Genomic DNA, 16,069 nt, shown 5'->3' with positions numbered 1-16,069 from the left:
TTACAAATAGGCTTACTGTTCTGCAGTCGCTACTGCAAATGCACTTAAATTAGAGTTGATTATGATTGGCGCCATGGTAATAACCACGTGAGCAGCACATGAATACTCGTTGATATACACACACAGCCGAAACTGTACAATGCCGGACGGCAAAGTGTCGCCTGATAACTATCGCGGATGGCTCTACAAATGGACCAACTACATCAAAGGCTATCAGAAGCGCTGGTTCGTTCTGTCAAACGGTCTCCTGTCCTATTACAGGTTGTTTCGAGGGGAGGGGCCCCTTGCTTGTCTTCACTCATCTGTCTCCCGTCGTCCACTAGAACGCAAGCCGAAATGGCGCACACGTGTCGCGGCACGATCAACCTAGCGAGCGCAACGGTCGACACGCTCGACTCGTGCAGTTTCGTGATCGGCAAAGGCGGAACGCAGACGTATTATTTGCGCGCGGCGAATGAAGTCGATCGGCAGAAGTGGGTCACCGCGCTCGGGCTCGCTCAGGCGAAGGCGATCAAAATGCTCGAATCGTCCGGTACGCAACGGATCGAAATCGAAATAGCTGGCTCTCGTTCACACACGTCCGCTCCGTGTGTTGTCACGCCCTCCCCCACAATACCAACGAATCCGTATAGCACTCTATCTATGGTAGTTGGCAGAGGCGAAGAGTTCGTTTCTCTTACTGTTTCCCATACAGTTAGTTGTCTCTGGGGAACTCCTACTGCAGGGTTCTGCCCACATGGGTCGGCATGGGTCGGCCCCGACCCTCACTCGCCTATCGCCGACCCATACTACTAAAACGTTATGGAAGCCCGTAGCTTGCAATAATTACAGCCGGATACATCGTCCAAAACAAATTTAAGGCCCTAAGAATCAAAGATTAAGGCCCTCAATGTAATAATTAGGCCCTAAGAATTAAAGATGAGTGCCTCAATTGAATATTTAGGCCTTAAGAAGTAAAGATTAAGCCCTCTCAATTTGATATTTAGACCCTAAGAATTAAGGATTAAAAATTGTCCCAAGACAAATCTAAAAATTGTTCCAAGACGATTTTAAAAATTGTCCCAAAACAATTTTAAAAATTGTCTCAAGACACGCGATTCAGTCGTTTCTTCCACTAGTTGAAGTGAAATTGCAATTCTAAAGCGATTCGACGGATCGTTCGTTTTAGTCGAGAAAACCGCAATGCGTTCGGAAAATCTCGCTATTTTGGTTCTTTCGACTCGATTCGACCGTTTCTCTTTCTAGTCTAGTAGATTGTTAGGTTATAGAACTTTTTTGATTCATGGGATCGACCAATCTTTAGTTTTGGCCGAGAAAATCGCGAAAAAACCCAGCCACCATCCTCCCCGCCACCGCCACCGCCCACCACACCCATCTTAGCATATTTCACTGGGCACCGGCGCAGCGTAAGATCCTAACTAATATAGAACTACGTTCGTGAACTGAGAACGCGCAGTTCGTAGAAAATCGATGCTTTTGTTCGAAAATTTCGAGATTTATCGAAGCTAGTCGTTCCAACATCGATCTTCGTAGGTTTCGAGGGACTAAGCGTGCCTAGAAAGCCATTAGAGCGGCGATTTCGTACTAGCGGTGAACTAGGTGCGAGAAGAACGACATTTTGTGCGTGGGAGACCAAGAATGGCGATATTTTGGTCCTTTTCACGCGATTCAGTCGTTTCTTCCACTTGTTGAAGTGAAATTGCAATTCTAAAGCGTTTCGATGGCGTCGATTCGACGGATCGTTCGTTTTAGGCGAGAAAACCGCGATGCAATCGGAAAATCGCGCTATTTTAGTGCTTTCGACGCGATTCGGCCGTTTCTCTTTCTAGTCTAGTAGATTGTTGGGTTATAGAACTTTTTTGATTCATGGGATCGACCAATCTTTAGTTTTGGCCGAGAAAATCGCGAAAAAAACTAACCACCATCCTCCCCGCCGCCGCCCCCGCCCACCACACCCATCTTAGCATATTTCACTGGGCACCGGCGCGCTGCGCCGGTGCCAAGTGAAATATGCTAAGATCCTAACTAATATAGAACTACGTTCGTGAACTTCGAACGCGTAGCTCGTAGAGAATCGATGCTTTTGTACGACACTTCGATATTTCTCGAAGCTAGTCGCTCCAGCATCGATCTCCGTAGGTTTCGAGGGACTAAGCGTGTTTAGAAAGCCATTAGAGAGGCGATATCGTACTAGCGTTAAACTGTGTTTGAGAAGAACGACATTTTGTGCGTGGGAGACCAAGAATCGCACATTGGTCCTTTTCACGCGATTCAGTCGTTTCTTCAACTAGTTGAAGTGAAAATGCAATTCTAAAGCGTTTCGATCGCGTCGATTCGACGGATCGTTCGTTTTAGGCGAGAAAACCGCGATGCGATCGGAAAATCGCGCTATTTTAGTGCTTTCGACGCGATTCGACCGTTTCTCTTTCTAGTCTAGTAGATTGTTGGGTTATAGAACTTTTTTGATTCATGGGATCGACCAATCTTTAGTTTTGGCCGAGAAAATCGCGAAAAAACCCAGCCACCATCCTCCCCGCCGCCGCCCCCGCCCACCACACCCATCTTAGCATATTTCACTGGGCACCGGCGCGCTGCGCCGGCGCCAAGTGAAATATGCTAAGATCCTAACTAATATAGAACTACGTTCGTGAACTTCGAACGCGTAGCTCGTAGAGAATCGATGCTTTTGTACGACACTTCGATATTTCTCGAAGCTAGTTTCTCCAGCATCGATCTCCGTAGGTTTTGAGGGACTACGCGTGTTTAGAAAAACCATTAGAGCGGCGATCTCGTACTAGCAGTAAACTGGGTGTGAGAACTAGTACTGTACGGTACCTATGCATGCATAACACTGACACGAATTTAGCACTTGCAAATACACACACTCGAGATCTCTCTTGCTTTGTACGCTCAGTTCCTTGAAGTTAGGAGTCCTTGTCGTTTTTTTGTAGAGCTTTTGACAAACGTTTTCCCCCAGTATAAGAGCCTCTTTCTGTTGTGCTTTTTGGCTATAGTAGACTTCTACACCTTTCCTTAGAAAGAGTGGGATAGGAGTGCTAAATAGGCGGCGGCGTCATCGTTCTCGTTCTAGATGACGAAGGCGAGCCGAGATCGCCGGTAAGCGAGACGGTCAAGGCGCTCAAAGCTCTCGGCGAAAAGGCGCACGAGCTGAAAACGTACAACGAGTTGGTTTCCAAGCACGCTCAAATGATGTACGGAATCATTGCCGAATTGGATCGAAGTGCCGCCGCGAGCGGTACGAGCGGAAAGCAGATTCAAGAGAAGGCGACTCTTTTTAAAATATCCGCGTCCGGAATGGTCAACGTAAGTCGCTTTGGGGGGGGGGGGGGGGGGGGGGGGGAGAGAGAAAAAACCTCCCTCACGCGCGTCGTTTCACTTCTCCCCAAAGGCTTGCGGAGAGTTTCTCAACTTGGCTCGAAGCTACGAGGGTCGCTGGCAGAAGACGTTCGAAGCGGAGCGCGAACAGCGACGCCGACTCGAGGAGACCGTCGAATCGTTGGCGCGCGAGCACAATCGACTCGAAGAGCGCTGCATGAAGGAGTCGACGTCGACGGGCAACTTGGCCCCGTCCAACATCGACGAGGACGATGGCGAGGAGGAGGAGGAGGAGAACGAAGACGAGAACGAATTTTTCGACGCCGAGGAAAATCTCGACGAGACGATTTCGACGTCTGAGCCGCCGCCTAAAGATGTTTCTATTTTTATTCCCGGACACAGTCGGTCGGTGAGCGACGTTTCCGTTGGAGCGCCGTCGCCGGCTGAGATGAATGAGCCGCTTGGGCCGTTGAGTCCGGTTATGGAACCGACTGTTGCCGCGGTCGCTGCGCAAAAGCTGTCCGGAGTTTCGGGAAATCGAGCGTTGATTCCGCCTTTTACTGTACTGGGGAAAAGAGCTAGGAAAAGAGGGAGGAGGAGGGGGTTATTGACTTTTTGTGTGTAGTTGTCTGACGGCGACGTAGGACGTGCGACAAAGCGACGCGTCGTCATTGCACCGAAGCCAAATTGCCGGCTGAATTTGTGGAGTCTTATGAAAAATTGCATTGGAAGGGAATTGTCAAAAATTCCCCTACCGGTAAGCATTGGACGAACGGACCATCTCGCCTACGTTCGCTGATGTGGAATTTTTTTCAAAGGTTAACATCAATGAGCCGCTTTCGTTTACTCAGCGAATTGTCGAAGATTTGGAGTACGCCGACATACTCGTAGCGGCGGCGAAGTGCGACAATTCGCTGGAGCAGTTGGCTCACGTCGCCGCTTTTACGATATCGTCGTACGCTAATACGTCCGCGCGAACGGGCAAACCGTTTAATCCTATGCTCGGCGAAACGTTTGAATTTGACGACACGGGCAACACGGGCTGGAGAGCGCTCGCCGAACAGGTAGACGAAACGAAAGCGGGGGGGGGAAATAGAAAAAAATGAACGTGGGCGGATTTCTTTCTGAGGTTGGTCATCATCCGCCTGAGACGGCGATGCATGCCGAGCACAAGGAGTGGCTCTTTTGGCAGGATTATATCATGGGAAGTAAGTTTCGTGGTCAGTACCTGCAGATCATTCCGCAGGGCTGTGCGCACTTGATATTCCATCGAACTGGCAATCACTACTTTTACAAGCGCGGTGTTATATCGACGGTACATAATATTATCGTAGGACGACTCTACGTTGATCAGGTAAGGAGAGGGGAGGATTTTATGCACCGCGAATGGATTCTCTGTTGTTTAGTCGGGCGAGTTTGACATCGTCAATCACACCACTAATGAAAAATGTCATATAAAGTATTATCCCTATAGCTACTTTTCAAGGGAAGAGCCGAAGAAGGTGAGTGAATAAGGGGCAGTGCATCGACGATTGCCTTCACCTTGCTTTTCGAACAAAAGGTCACAGCTGTTGTGTGCGACGCGCACAACATTCCACGGTACTACGTCTTCGGCACGTGGGACAGGCAAGTCCAATACGCAAAAATTCGCGGTAATCTTCCCGTCTACACTCCGACGACAAAGCGAGCAAATATTCAAACTGAAACTCCCATCGTCATATGGCAAAGAACTCCACCGAAGTAGGAAGAAAAAAATTGACCACTTCATTAAAATAGCCAGTGGTTCTTCCCAGACCTACAGCAGACACGATGTACGGACTGAACGCGTTTGCCTGTTCGCTGAATGAGCCCGAAGAGGGCATAGCTTCAACCGACTCTCGACTTCGACCCGACCAACGTCTGATGGAGGACGGCGACTACGACAGCGCCAACGGGAAGAAATTAGAATTGGAGGAGAAGCAGCGAGCGCGTCGACGCGAACGCGAGGCTCGCCTGACAAAGGAATGGACGAGTGCGGGACACAAGGACAAGCCACCGCTCGGACCCGACGCCGGGTGGACGGCAACGTGGTTTAAGAAGGAAGTCGATCCGTTGACGAACTTGCCGACTCACACGTACAAGGGAGGATATTGGGAAATGAAAAAAGGCGGCGAGTGGAATGGGTTGCCGGTAATATTTTAGAGGAAATCGTGACGTAACGCGTTTTTTTTTTGAATGAGATTACATACCCGCACATAACACGTGGTTTCATTAGCTAGCGAATTCATCATCGGAATCGTCTGAGAGTGATCAAGGAGGACCAACTACTGAAAGCGTTCCGAGTTCAGACAAACGTACGAGACACTAATTTCTGCCATCTTTAGGATCAAAGCCTCTTCATCGACGGGCGGGATCAACGAACAGGAAACCAAACGTCGATGATTCGACGGCATTACGGGACTCTATTATATTTATACTCTGTAATCAATCAAAATTGTGATCTGGGACGTACGATGCGCCAAATTCCGCGTGCATACGTAAAAAATACAAACAATTACAAATAATTAAATAATTAATTAATTAATTAATGGCAACAAAAAATCCTGTTTCTTCGACTTCATTTGGCTCAGTGACTAGAGACAATGTTTTTGTCTATTGATGCTGTGTCTTTTTCTTCTGAGTCCTGTTTCTTTTTAGTTCTTGACTGAAGTGATTATTGCAAGTCGTTGACGGTGTTTCATCATCTACGACGACACCACAACTGTTGCCTATTTCCTCAAGAGATAATCTACTAACCTTTGCGCTGCAGCAATGCCACCAAGCTGTGGGACAAACTAAGCTTGATTGGACTGCTGACCATCAATGTCATAAATATATTTACTGCGAGCTGATAATGGGCCTCGTGACACGATCACCTGAAAAAGTTGGGCTGGGGAGGGGTAGCTCTGTGTCGCATGAGAGGCCAAATTAGCTACTTGTAGGGTTTTGCGGAAAATAATGCATGTCATGGTTAGGCAGTGTGATGCACATTATGCACATCGGCTTTCCTAAAATTAGAGGGACAGATACCGTGCTGAGGGTGTTCGGGGATCACATGATGGCTCACAAAAGGCCATCATTATCTAGTAAATATATTTGACTGCCCATGTGATCGAGTCCCCAGCACGCCCTCCGAAAATGGATGCCATTCGCCTGCTGGTAAGTGGCCTGCTTAGGCCGCCTTAGAGTCTCTAGAAGTCGAATTGTCAGGAAAGTGCGAGAGCTGATCTGGGTGACGAACAATTCAGCGCCGTCGTGAAGTTGATAACACGCGTGCTCAAAAACATCACCAATTCGTCCGACAAAACGAAGCGAAGCATCAACAGCGGTGCGTTTTTCTGATTCTAGCAGCCACTCTTCGTTTCGAATCGCTCTCGAGCAGGTGCGTTCCGATCCAAAACGTACGAGAATTCCAAAGTATTTTCGGCGATGCAAAGTCTCGGTTTCGTTGAGGTGAGAGACAACGACCTACTTGTACCTGCATAAAATTATTTGCGTATGTTCTGCAGAGAGACGGACGCCTCGTTCTACCTGACCAAGTAAGCGAGACCACATTAGTCAACTTCCTTTCTCGCCTTGAAGCGGAAGTTTCTCAAAAACCATTGTCAACAACGGCTGAAGCTCAGCCACCTGCTGGCCTCTCAAGCGTTCCCAGACCTCCTTTTCGCGGTGAAAGTGCGAGCAGTGCAAGAGCTTCCGGTTCAGTACTCAGTGCCGTAGCTTCTGGTACTCCATCTTCAAGTGGTACTCCATCTTCAAGTACTGCGGGATCAAAATCATACAACTCCGGTATTGCCTAAGATGTAGCGTTTTCTGGCTTTTTGATCTGCTTCTTTTACAGAGGATCCTTTGACAGTTTGCGCCTACCTTGCCTATCATCTGCACCAACCCTATGTCATATCTCTAGGCGTGACATCAAAACAAGGCAGTCTTCTCCCTCACGTCAAAGAAAGCCTTTCTATCGTTGAAAAAGCGGGCAATCGACTTGGCATTTTCCACGCAACCGGCAAGGCAGGTCATGCGTGGAAAGCTCTAAAAGAAGAAGTAGAAAAGACCTTTGAATCAGGCATCGCTCTATCCTCTGACCAATGGCAGTTTCTTGTTACGAGCGTAACCGAAATTGGAACTGCTCTCCAAACAAAATGCCCAAAAGGTGCTACTGTCCTCTCCTTCATGTCCATTTGCTTTGCCTTGTTGACACATGTGCGTGGACGCCAGTCTCTGCCCAGCGGTCTCACCGAACAATACATGCAACTAACAATGGAATTACCCAATGATCGTTTGTCTGAGACGTACAAGAAAAAGCTAGAAGAAGCCACTGACGGCGTGCTTCAGGCTGCAACCGGAGCAACGGTCAACGTACCACTGCTATCCTCCTCTCTTCAGTTCCTTCTCCTCGACTTCATATCTCACTTTCAATGCTTCGAAGAGCCTTCGCTCGATTCCGGACTAGCTCGCTGCTCTACGTTCAGTGGTTCTGCGAGTTTACAATCAGCTAGTACTCAAGCAAGTGAAGGAGGACCTCTGTCATCAAGTTCGCGTTCGATGTTTGGCGCTTCAGAAACAGAAAGTCATTCAGGCATTTCAGGCATTAGCCAGCCAGCCACAAGCGCTTCTGATAGCGGTTTGGGTAGTCGTAGTGCTGGCGGTCCTGGAGGAGTTGGAGGACCTGGAGGGGTTGGCATGGATTCTATGGGATTAGGAGGTTCTGGCCTTGGAGGATTGGGAGGACCTGGCTTCGGAGGATTGGGAGGTCCTGGCTTCGGAGGATTGGGAGGACCCGGCTTCGGAGGATTGGGAGGACCCGGCTTTGGAGGATTGGGAGGACCTGGCTTTGGAGGATTGGGAGGACCTGGCTTTGGAGGATTGGGAGGGCCCGGGTTGGGAGGATTAGGAGGACCTGGCTTCGGAGGAGGTTTGGGAGGGCTGAGCTCATCGCTTGACCGCCCCGGTTCCCTCCCAGGCAAAGATTCTCCTTCTGGCAAGCCAAAAACGACTACCGGTACAACGGCTGGCAAAGACGACAAAGATGACAAAGACGACGAAGAGGACTTAGATAGCATGGACGCTGAAAAGCTGTATAAGCTCCTCGAAGAATTTCTCAACTCTATTGAAGAAGACATTCCCACTCAGTTCAAAGTTCTAAGGGAGTGGCTTCCCTTTGCCAACAGAGAAATTCTCGTCGACGCGTGCAAGCTGCTCAGCGTCGACGCTGGATCGAGCGATAGCGACGACGAAATCGTCCGGAAGCTACAAGAAGACATAGAGAAGAAGGAAAAAGAAGGCGTTTTCGTACGCGAGCAAGAGTCACGTCACTTCAGCAAAGAAGCTATGGGAGCAGACGAAAAGGACGAGGACACGACAACATTAGGGGATGACTGAAAGGCAAGCATACGTGAATTCTGCTTACTACGTTGGTTTTTTTACTGGTCGTGGTTGTCCCACTCTGTTGCATTTACACTGTGCCTTTTTAGACATGAAAACGCGCGTATGAAGCTTAAAAACTGCCAATTCTGCTGAGGAAACGACAAAGAAGTTACAAGGTATGCGTACAACAAAAAAAGCCTTTCTCCACAAATCGTCATCGCCAATATCCTTGTCAAATAGTTCTACAGTGAGCTCTTCTAAATTGCTGCTGTGGAAAGCACTCTGAACCTTACCCTGAATACGTGAAAGTCACGATCGAAGCGCGCGGCGCGAATCAACTGCTTTCACCAACCTTCAAGTGTCGCGCCTTGTCCATTCACTGACTGAACAAAATAGTAACGCAGAGGCCAATAGTAACGCAGAGGCCTACTGTACTCGTTAGGAACTGTGGCTGGCTTCTTTTTCCTCAATAGTGGCTTCATCATTCTCAGCATTGCTTTCACCCACAATTTTGCCGTCAGCGGTCTCTTATACAATTTGAACCATCATCATCTGAAAAGAGTCGTTTTTGGCGACGAGAGGAAGCGCTCTCAGGTGCGAGCGCCGGAAATCGTTTTAGCTATAAGGCGTACTGCTAATCTTGAACACGTCGAATGTTACAGAACTAAAACGTCAAATAGCCCGTACCGATCCCGTACTGACCATCCCGGATCGCTCCCGGATCAGCATTGCGCATGCTCATCAGTGCGCATGCTCAACGGTCAAACAAAAGAAACTCGACGAGCACATTTCGTCTTTAGCCTCATTTTCGTCTTTTTCAGAGGTACAGTACAATTTACTACATGTTTTTGCTCTATTTTTTGTTCTAAAAACTACCTTTGAGCGTACTGTAGCAAGAAGATTTCGCAGTTTTCTTCGCGCAATTTCTCTGAAGACCCCGAGAGAAGCGCGCTCCTATACAAATCATCGACAGCCTAGAAACGTCTCGCTAGTCTATAGTTGCGAACGTGCGTGCGTGGCGTCCTCGCGCGCTCATGTCAGGTCCCTCGTGTCTCACCGTGACGCATTTCTCGCTGCCTAATTTTTGCGATAGACATATGTAGACTCGGGTTACGTCGCTAGAATGAGTTTGAGTAGGGGCTCCTTTTTGGGAAAATCATGCACGTGGGTGGCACTCTCAGTACGTATCCTTTATAGTTCGTCTGATGGCTGATGTAAACACCGTTACTGGGAAATTAGCTGACGTCACTCTATCTGTGAGTGCATAAAGCTTCCAGTTTTTCGTTTTAAATAGCAGAACTTCTGTTACAGAAGGTTGAGGAAAACAAAGAAAATGGTTCGCCTGGTTTGTTTAGTTGTAAGCAGTTATACACCATGTTCTTTCAAAGTTTATTTCATATGCTTTAGGTCTTCATTATTGATTTCGATTGGGCCGATGAGTTTCCATTTGCTTTCTATCCTTCACATCTGAATAGCGGCATTTCGTGGCCTGGCGCTGAAATAGGCACGCGAATTGACAAAGAGCACGATCAATATTTTCTCTCTAAGCATTTGTCATGGCTTGGGCACAATGAGATGTCAGAGGGTGATTGAAAACAGTCTGCTGGACAGATATTTGCTTTGTGTAGATGCTTGTTATTATGTTGCAACCGATATCTATATATCTATCCCTGAACTGTTGAGGTTGAGTCCGACCGACTTGAAGCTGGATCCAAATGAAGTGTGTACAGTAGGTAGTTGAAATTCTTTCCAACATGTATTTTATTATGTATTTTATTTGGAATGACGCGTGGATGCAGTCGCTGAGTGGAAACTCCAGTAAAGCGAGTCCTGAAACAGGTGAGATATTGTATTCAAAGTATTTTGTCTCATGTTTTTGAACAAGCAACGGAAGCAGACGAAAAGGACAAGGACATGACAAGATTAGAGGATGATTGAAAGGCAAGCAATTTGACGTGAATCCTACATCCTTTACCTTTACTCCGTTTCCCTGTTACTGGTCGTGGTTGCCCCTCTCTCCTACGTTCACAGTGTGTTTTTTTTAGACATAAAAACGTGCGTACCAAGCTTAAAAACTACCAATTCTGCTGAGGAAACGACGAAGAAGTTACAAGGTATGCGTACAACAAAAAAAAGAAATAACTTTCTCACAAATCGTCATCGCCAATATCCTTGTCAAATACCTCATTCTCTTGAATCATCGTGAGCTCTTCTAAATTGATCATCTTCGGCTCATCCGTCGACGACGACTTTGTGCTGCTGTGAAAAGCGCTCTGAACCTTATCCTGAATATACGCGAAATATCAGCCACGAAGCGCGAGGCGAATCAAATCCTTTGACCAACCTTCAGGTGTTGCGCCTTGTCTTTTAACTTCGACCTCGAGCCGGTGCTCGCCTTTCGAGCCGGCTGAGCGGGATGAGACGGCGATACAGCACGTTCACTGCTGCTAGAACTTCGCGACGGCCTCTGCCAAGAAAAAAGGATGCTCGCGAAAGACGCTTTTCGCGTGCAAGTGGCTCACCTCCTTTCTTCGTCTTCCACTTTCAGGATCATCATTGTCCATGTGATCTCCCTCAATCGTCTCCTCTGTCTCTTTTTCACCGTCGTCATCGTCGTCATTGTCGTCGCGTTCCTCCGCTTCTGCTACGCTAGCCGATTTTCCGTTCTCTCTACGCTCGGCTGCGGGACTCGATTCGGGAGTATCAGGCATTTCAGGAATTTCAGGCATTTCAGGCATTTCAGTCGTCGACAAAACTTCGCGTTTTTTGATGTGAAGCGTTCTCGTTACGCGGACTCTGTCGGAAGGCTTGCAAAGAAACCGTATCGAACCAAAAATCAAACCGAGAACGATTTACGGATTCACCTCTTTGAATTTCGTTCCGTCGCGCTTCATGAGAAGCTCGTCGACGATTCCTTGCAGGCAGACACTCATAAAGATTGCCTGCGATGCTTGAATTTTCACCCATTTCAATTTTTCTTTACTGAACAGGTAATCGAAGGACAGTTCCATGCGACTTCCCTGAAAAAATTAATTTCACTCCGTTTTCTCTTTTCCTCAATTGCTCTATCTTACACATGTGACCACCTTCCAGCAGCGCATTCTCGTCACTTGAAAGTTAAACTCTTTGGTTTCGCCCTGTTAGATAACATTCACGCTTGTTTGTTTGCTCGAATCGCGCAACTCACCGTTTTTGTCTTCACTTCGAGTATCAGTTGGTGCGGACCTAAACTTACAATACCGGGAATGTTCGCTAACGGAAAGTCGGCAGTGCACGGAAGCATTTGAATGAAGCTGTAGTGACCAATGGAGCGCAAAAGCTGCAAATACTAAACGCACGATAGAACGACATTGCACAGAAAAAAAAGAATCAAATTCTCACTTCACGTTTCGATTTCTTCGCTTTGAGAGCGCTGAGCTGCTTGAGCTCCTGTTTCGACGCTCTAAACCATCCCAGTTCAACATCATGAAGAGCCTTGAGCAAAAAAAACCGTCAAATAACCTGACACCAATTTTGCAGAGAGCGACCCCCCTTACCTGCACATAGAGAAGCTTCACTGCAATGCTGTTCTCCATCAGGTCGTCGTCGTAACGGGGATCCCAATACCTGAGGAAGAGAGACAATGAAGAAAGGCCGCTATGACAGTATGCCTCTATCCATACCATGTTCTCAATACAATTCTGTGGTCACCGGCCAGATCTTTGAGCGAAATATAAGGCGATTCAAAGTCCTGAACTTTTCTTACAACTAGAGCGCCCACAACTCAGAGACTGTCACATGCCCTATTCCGAGAGCCTTACGCTCTTCCGTCCCATCCTCGTGAACGTTCATTAGAAAAAGCCCGAAATAGTAAATAAGTTTATCGGGCAATTTAATTTTGCGACAAAACGCCTAGAAACCCGTTTTACGTATATACGACGACATGTCGATCCAGGTGAGTCTAACCTCGAGTATGTCTTCGGACTGATCGGTCGACAGAACGGGAAGCGTTTCTTTATTACCATTGCACAAATAGATGTCGAGAGTGACCTCTTCGGCTTCGAGCTGAGCCGCTTCCTACATATTAGGAAATCAAAAAAAAAGAAAATACGACGTCACGGTGGCTAGTTTCGTGATCTGCGCACCTGTTGAGCACTGAGAAAAAATGCCTGAAACAAACTGCTCTTGACGATCTTCTGCACCTGGCTCACTAATAGTATATATAAACATGTCAATGTGCAATTCGTGACGCCACGGACAACGTTTCCGTACCCGACTGGATCCATTTCTCCAGTTTCTCTCTTCGCTCTTCGAGTTCTTCGGCGCCGAGCTTGAGAAACTTTATTTTCTTCGGCGGAAACTCTTTGAGATCGTCGCTTCCGAACTGACGCCTGATCTTCGCGAGACGGGAAATGATAGGTAAACGAAGAAGAAGAGCAACGTTACTTATTACTTCGTCGTTCAGTTGAGCCAATTGGCTGTATCGGACAGCGCAGTGGGCCGCTCCGTTCACGTGAATATTGAACGCCTTTTTACGGAGGCTAGATCGTACGCAAACGACGCGCAGGAGCAGCATTACCACAAATTTTCCTGTTTCGTCGGCGATTTCGGACGTGTAAGGAATGGAGAAATGCATATCGCAAGCCTCGAAGAGCAGAAGTCCGGAGAGGCGTGTCGGAGCGTTTTGCTCGGGTGCGATATCAACGAGAGAAACGAGGATGAATACGGTTGCACTCAAATGCCGTTTTGTTACGCGATTGACGCTTTGGCGCCCACCGTCTCGTCGTCTGGCGAATTTCTACGACGATCGAGTGCAAAATCTGCTCAAAAAGATGACGGGTTTGAATTTGGAGAAGATTTTCGCGCGACAGAAAGAACCCCTCGTTCCGCCCGTCTACCGACTGATGACGAGTGACGAATTAGCTCAAGTAGGTCAAAAAAATATAGAAGTAGAGTTCAGCTTTAGAACATTTCGTCAATAGGCGGAGAAGGAAACGAGAAAGAGAGCTGAACAGATGCTCGAAATGCCGCCCGTAGTTGAACCGCGAAAAGAAATAGACGAGATCATTTCCGACGATTCTTCAACGCTGAAAGGCCTGAGCGATGCTAAATACATCTTTACGGACATCAGCAAGGGAAGCGGTCACAATAGGGTATCTAGATTTACATAGAGGGAAATTGAGTATGCTCATTTCCTGTGCTCTTACTGTAGACGACGCGGATTGTCGTTCGGGAGTCGAGTGGTGTGCTTAGGCAGGCAACTTGGCAGGAAAGAGATCGAATGTGTCAGATATATTTTCCTATCGAAGGACGAAAATTAGAACTTCCCAATATGCTGAAATCGGAGCATTTACCTGTAGTCGTTTGTTTTGCAATCCGGCGAGAGACCGGTGCAACCGATGCGTTTTTTCTAGGTTGTGTTCGAGCAGGGAAGGCACGTCGATGTATTAGACTTGGCCAACGTTCAGTGCAATAGCGATTCGGAAGATTACATAAGGGTGAAAACTTAGACTGCTTTTTTTTGTATTCTGTACTAAGTGTTCTTTCGTTAGATTCATCATGAAACGTATGAGGACATTGACAAAAGAAAGTGTTATGACGCCCTTCATTCTACGTGTCATTATGGAGGCATGGTGTTCTATCTGACGAGTAGACGGAGAATCGACGGGCTTCTGCTAAGCTTGTTGAAGAGGAAAAAGTAATCAATAGAAAATGACTTCAATCTAATAATTAATTTTTTTCTGAAGCGTTGAGGATGGAGCCAGTTTGATCAAACTGTTTCATATATTGCATCCCGAATCCGAGTCAGCTAAACGCGTGAAAGAAAAAGATGTTAGAAACGATGCAGAACTACTACAGGCAAGTCAAATATGATAGAGTAGCTTGATTAATTTATCTTATTGACTCTTTTCACCAGCTTCACGTCGAAATTCAAGGTCCTGATAGGGCACACAAATACATAGACGAGCTACAGAAGCAAAAACTAACAGCAGATAGCAAAGCATAGAGTAAATACGATTACAATAGAGAGATCCTGTGACGGCCATATACGGTACCCTGCCTGTGACGTCACGTAACGCCCTTTGTTACTGCACTGAGAGTGTCTTCGCCCCACGCGAGAATGAACCTCACCGACGAACAAAAAAAGGAACTGCACGACATTGCGAAGCGCATTGTCGCTGCGGGCAAGGGCATTCTCGCCGCCGACGAGAGCACGGGAACGATGGGAAAACGTCTGGCCAATATCGGCGTCGAAAACACCGAAGAAAATCGCCGCCACTATCGTCAACTTCTCTTCACGTCGTCGAAAGACATGAACCAGTTCATCGGAGGCGTGATTCTCTTCGAAGAGACGCTCTACCAGAAGGCGGACGACGGGACGCCGTTCATCAAGATCCTGCGCGACCTCGGCATCGTCGCCGGCATCAAAGTCGACAAGGGTCTCGCGCCGATCTACGGCGCCGAGACCGGCGAAACGACGACGCAGGGTTTGGACGGCATGAGCGCTCGCTGCGAGCAATACAAGAAGGACGGCTGCGATTTCGCCAAATTTCGCTGCGTGCTCAAAATCTCCGCGTCGATGCCGTCCGAAGTGGCGATACAGGAGAACGCCTACGTCTTGGCGAAATACGCGTCGATTTGCCAGCACAACGGACTCGTGCCGATTGTCGAACCGGAAATTCTTACTGACGGCAACCACGACATCCACGCGTGCGCGCGCGCCACCGAACGAGTTCTCGGCGCCGTCTACAAGGCGCTCAACGACCACAACGTCTATCTGGAGGGGACCCTGCTCAAGCCGAATATGGTGCTGCCCGGACAGGATTGTCCGACGCGCTCTTCGCCGCAGGAAGTTGCTGAATTGACTGTGCGTACGCTTCGACGCACCGTTCCTGCTGCCGTGCCGGGCATCACCTTTCTCTCCGGTGGACAGTCTGAGCAGGAGGCGACGTTGAATTTGAATGCGATGAATCGGCTGGATGTGCTCAGGCCGTGGGCGGTGACCTTTTCCTATGGAAGAGCACTTCAAGCGAGCGCTCTTGCCGCTTGGAAGGGAGATGCGAAGCTTGTCAAGAGCGGGCAGGATGCGTTTCTTGTGCGTGCGAAGGCCAATAGCCAGGCTTGCCGGGGTGAGTATCAGGCTGTCGAAGGAGAAGGCGGTGCTGCTGGGAAGAGTCTTTTCGTTGCCAATCATCAGTACTGAGGGATAGCCTATATGGCAAAAGAATGAAGAAATGAACAGTCAGTTTCTATGTCTGTGTATTGTGTGCTTTTGTCTGATTTGTTTTTTGTTTGTTTGCATTGAATGCTTGCCATTAATTCCTGTGGGAGTTTCCGCCGCGAGCGCAATTAGCGCATAGCGCATGCT

The 16,069-nt window shown here is 48.0% G+C and overlaps 5 protein-coding genes across 6 annotated transcripts; 4 read left to right on the top strand and 1 right to left on the bottom strand.

Annotated features, from left to right (window-relative positions):
• The first annotated feature begins 119 nt into the window (after window positions 1-119).
• On the top strand, window positions 120-5,576 carry LOC136187542 (oxysterol-binding protein 1-like). Its single transcript, XM_065975167.1, has 10 exons — window positions 120-261; window positions 324-532; window positions 3,092-3,324; window positions 3,410-3,898; window positions 3,962-4,093; window positions 4,155-4,400; window positions 4,466-4,690; window positions 4,743-4,838; window positions 4,898-5,076; window positions 5,130-5,576. Exons 1-10 carry the CDS (start codon window positions 140-142, stop codon window positions 5,515-5,517), a joined length of 2,319 nt encoding a protein of 772 aa, XP_065831239.1. The 5' UTR covers window positions 120-139; the 3' UTR covers window positions 5,518-5,576.
• A 904-nt stretch (window positions 5,577-6,480) lies between these two features.
• On the top strand, window positions 6,481-10,823 carry LOC136187856 (uncharacterized). Of its 2 annotated transcripts, XM_065975572.1 has the most exons (6): window positions 6,481-6,513; window positions 6,565-6,682; window positions 6,737-6,807; window positions 6,864-7,143; window positions 7,196-8,739; window positions 10,767-10,823. In XM_065975572.1, the coding sequence occupies exons 1-5, from the start codon at window positions 6,493-6,495 to the stop codon at window positions 8,734-8,736; spliced, it is 2,031 nt and encodes a 676-aa protein (XP_065831644.1). In that variant the 5' UTR covers window positions 6,481-6,492; the 3' UTR covers window positions 8,737-8,739; window positions 10,767-10,823. The 2 variants fall into 2 exon arrangements, with proteins under 2 accessions (XP_065831644.1, XP_065831643.1); XM_065975571.1 differs by lacking the exon at window positions 10,767-10,823 and having other exon boundaries at window positions 7,196-8,934.
• On the bottom strand, window positions 10,742-13,418 carry LOC136187857 (sorting nexin-17-like). The gene is made up of 15 exons (XM_065975574.1): window positions 13,280-13,418; window positions 13,154-13,228; window positions 12,973-13,096; window positions 12,846-12,910; window positions 12,667-12,777; window positions 12,522-12,612; window positions 12,384-12,468; window positions 12,258-12,327; window positions 12,103-12,195; window positions 11,909-12,049; window positions 11,796-11,858; window positions 11,586-11,741; window positions 11,244-11,528; window positions 11,066-11,188; window positions 10,742-11,006 (listed from the first exon to the last, which is right to left on the bottom strand). Exons 1-15 carry the CDS (start codon window positions 13,334-13,336, stop codon window positions 10,869-10,871), a joined length of 1,677 nt encoding a protein of 558 aa, XP_065831646.1. The 5' UTR covers window positions 13,337-13,418; the 3' UTR covers window positions 10,742-10,868.
• LOC136187859 (small ribosomal subunit protein mS22-like) lies at window positions 13,193-14,773 on the top strand. The gene is made up of 7 exons (XM_065975576.1): window positions 13,193-13,628; window positions 13,683-13,853; window positions 13,913-14,056; window positions 14,115-14,198; window positions 14,253-14,398; window positions 14,448-14,559; window positions 14,618-14,773. The coding sequence occupies exons 1-7, from the start codon at window positions 13,323-13,325 to the stop codon at window positions 14,705-14,707; spliced, it is 1,053 nt and encodes a 350-aa protein (XP_065831648.1). The 5' UTR covers window positions 13,193-13,322; the 3' UTR covers window positions 14,708-14,773.
• On the top strand, window positions 14,772-16,020 carry LOC136187858 (fructose-bisphosphate aldolase C-like). Its single transcript, XM_065975575.1, has one exon. The coding sequence runs from the start codon at window positions 14,822-14,824 to the stop codon at window positions 15,902-15,904; it is 1,083 nt and encodes a 360-aa protein (XP_065831647.1). The 5' UTR covers window positions 14,772-14,821; the 3' UTR covers window positions 15,905-16,020.
• The last annotated feature ends 49 nt before the right edge of the window (window positions 16,021-16,069 follow it).

This window comes from Oscarella lobularis, chromosome 5 (assembly GCF_947507565.1).
Source record: "Oscarella lobularis chromosome 5, ooOscLobu1.1, whole genome shotgun sequence".
In the NCBI taxonomy this organism is placed as follows: domain Eukaryota; kingdom Metazoa; phylum Porifera; class Homoscleromorpha; order Homosclerophorida; family Oscarellidae; genus Oscarella; species Oscarella lobularis.
The sequence above is the reverse complement of the archived record's forward strand: the minus strand, read 5'-3'. Positions and strand labels throughout refer to the sequence as shown.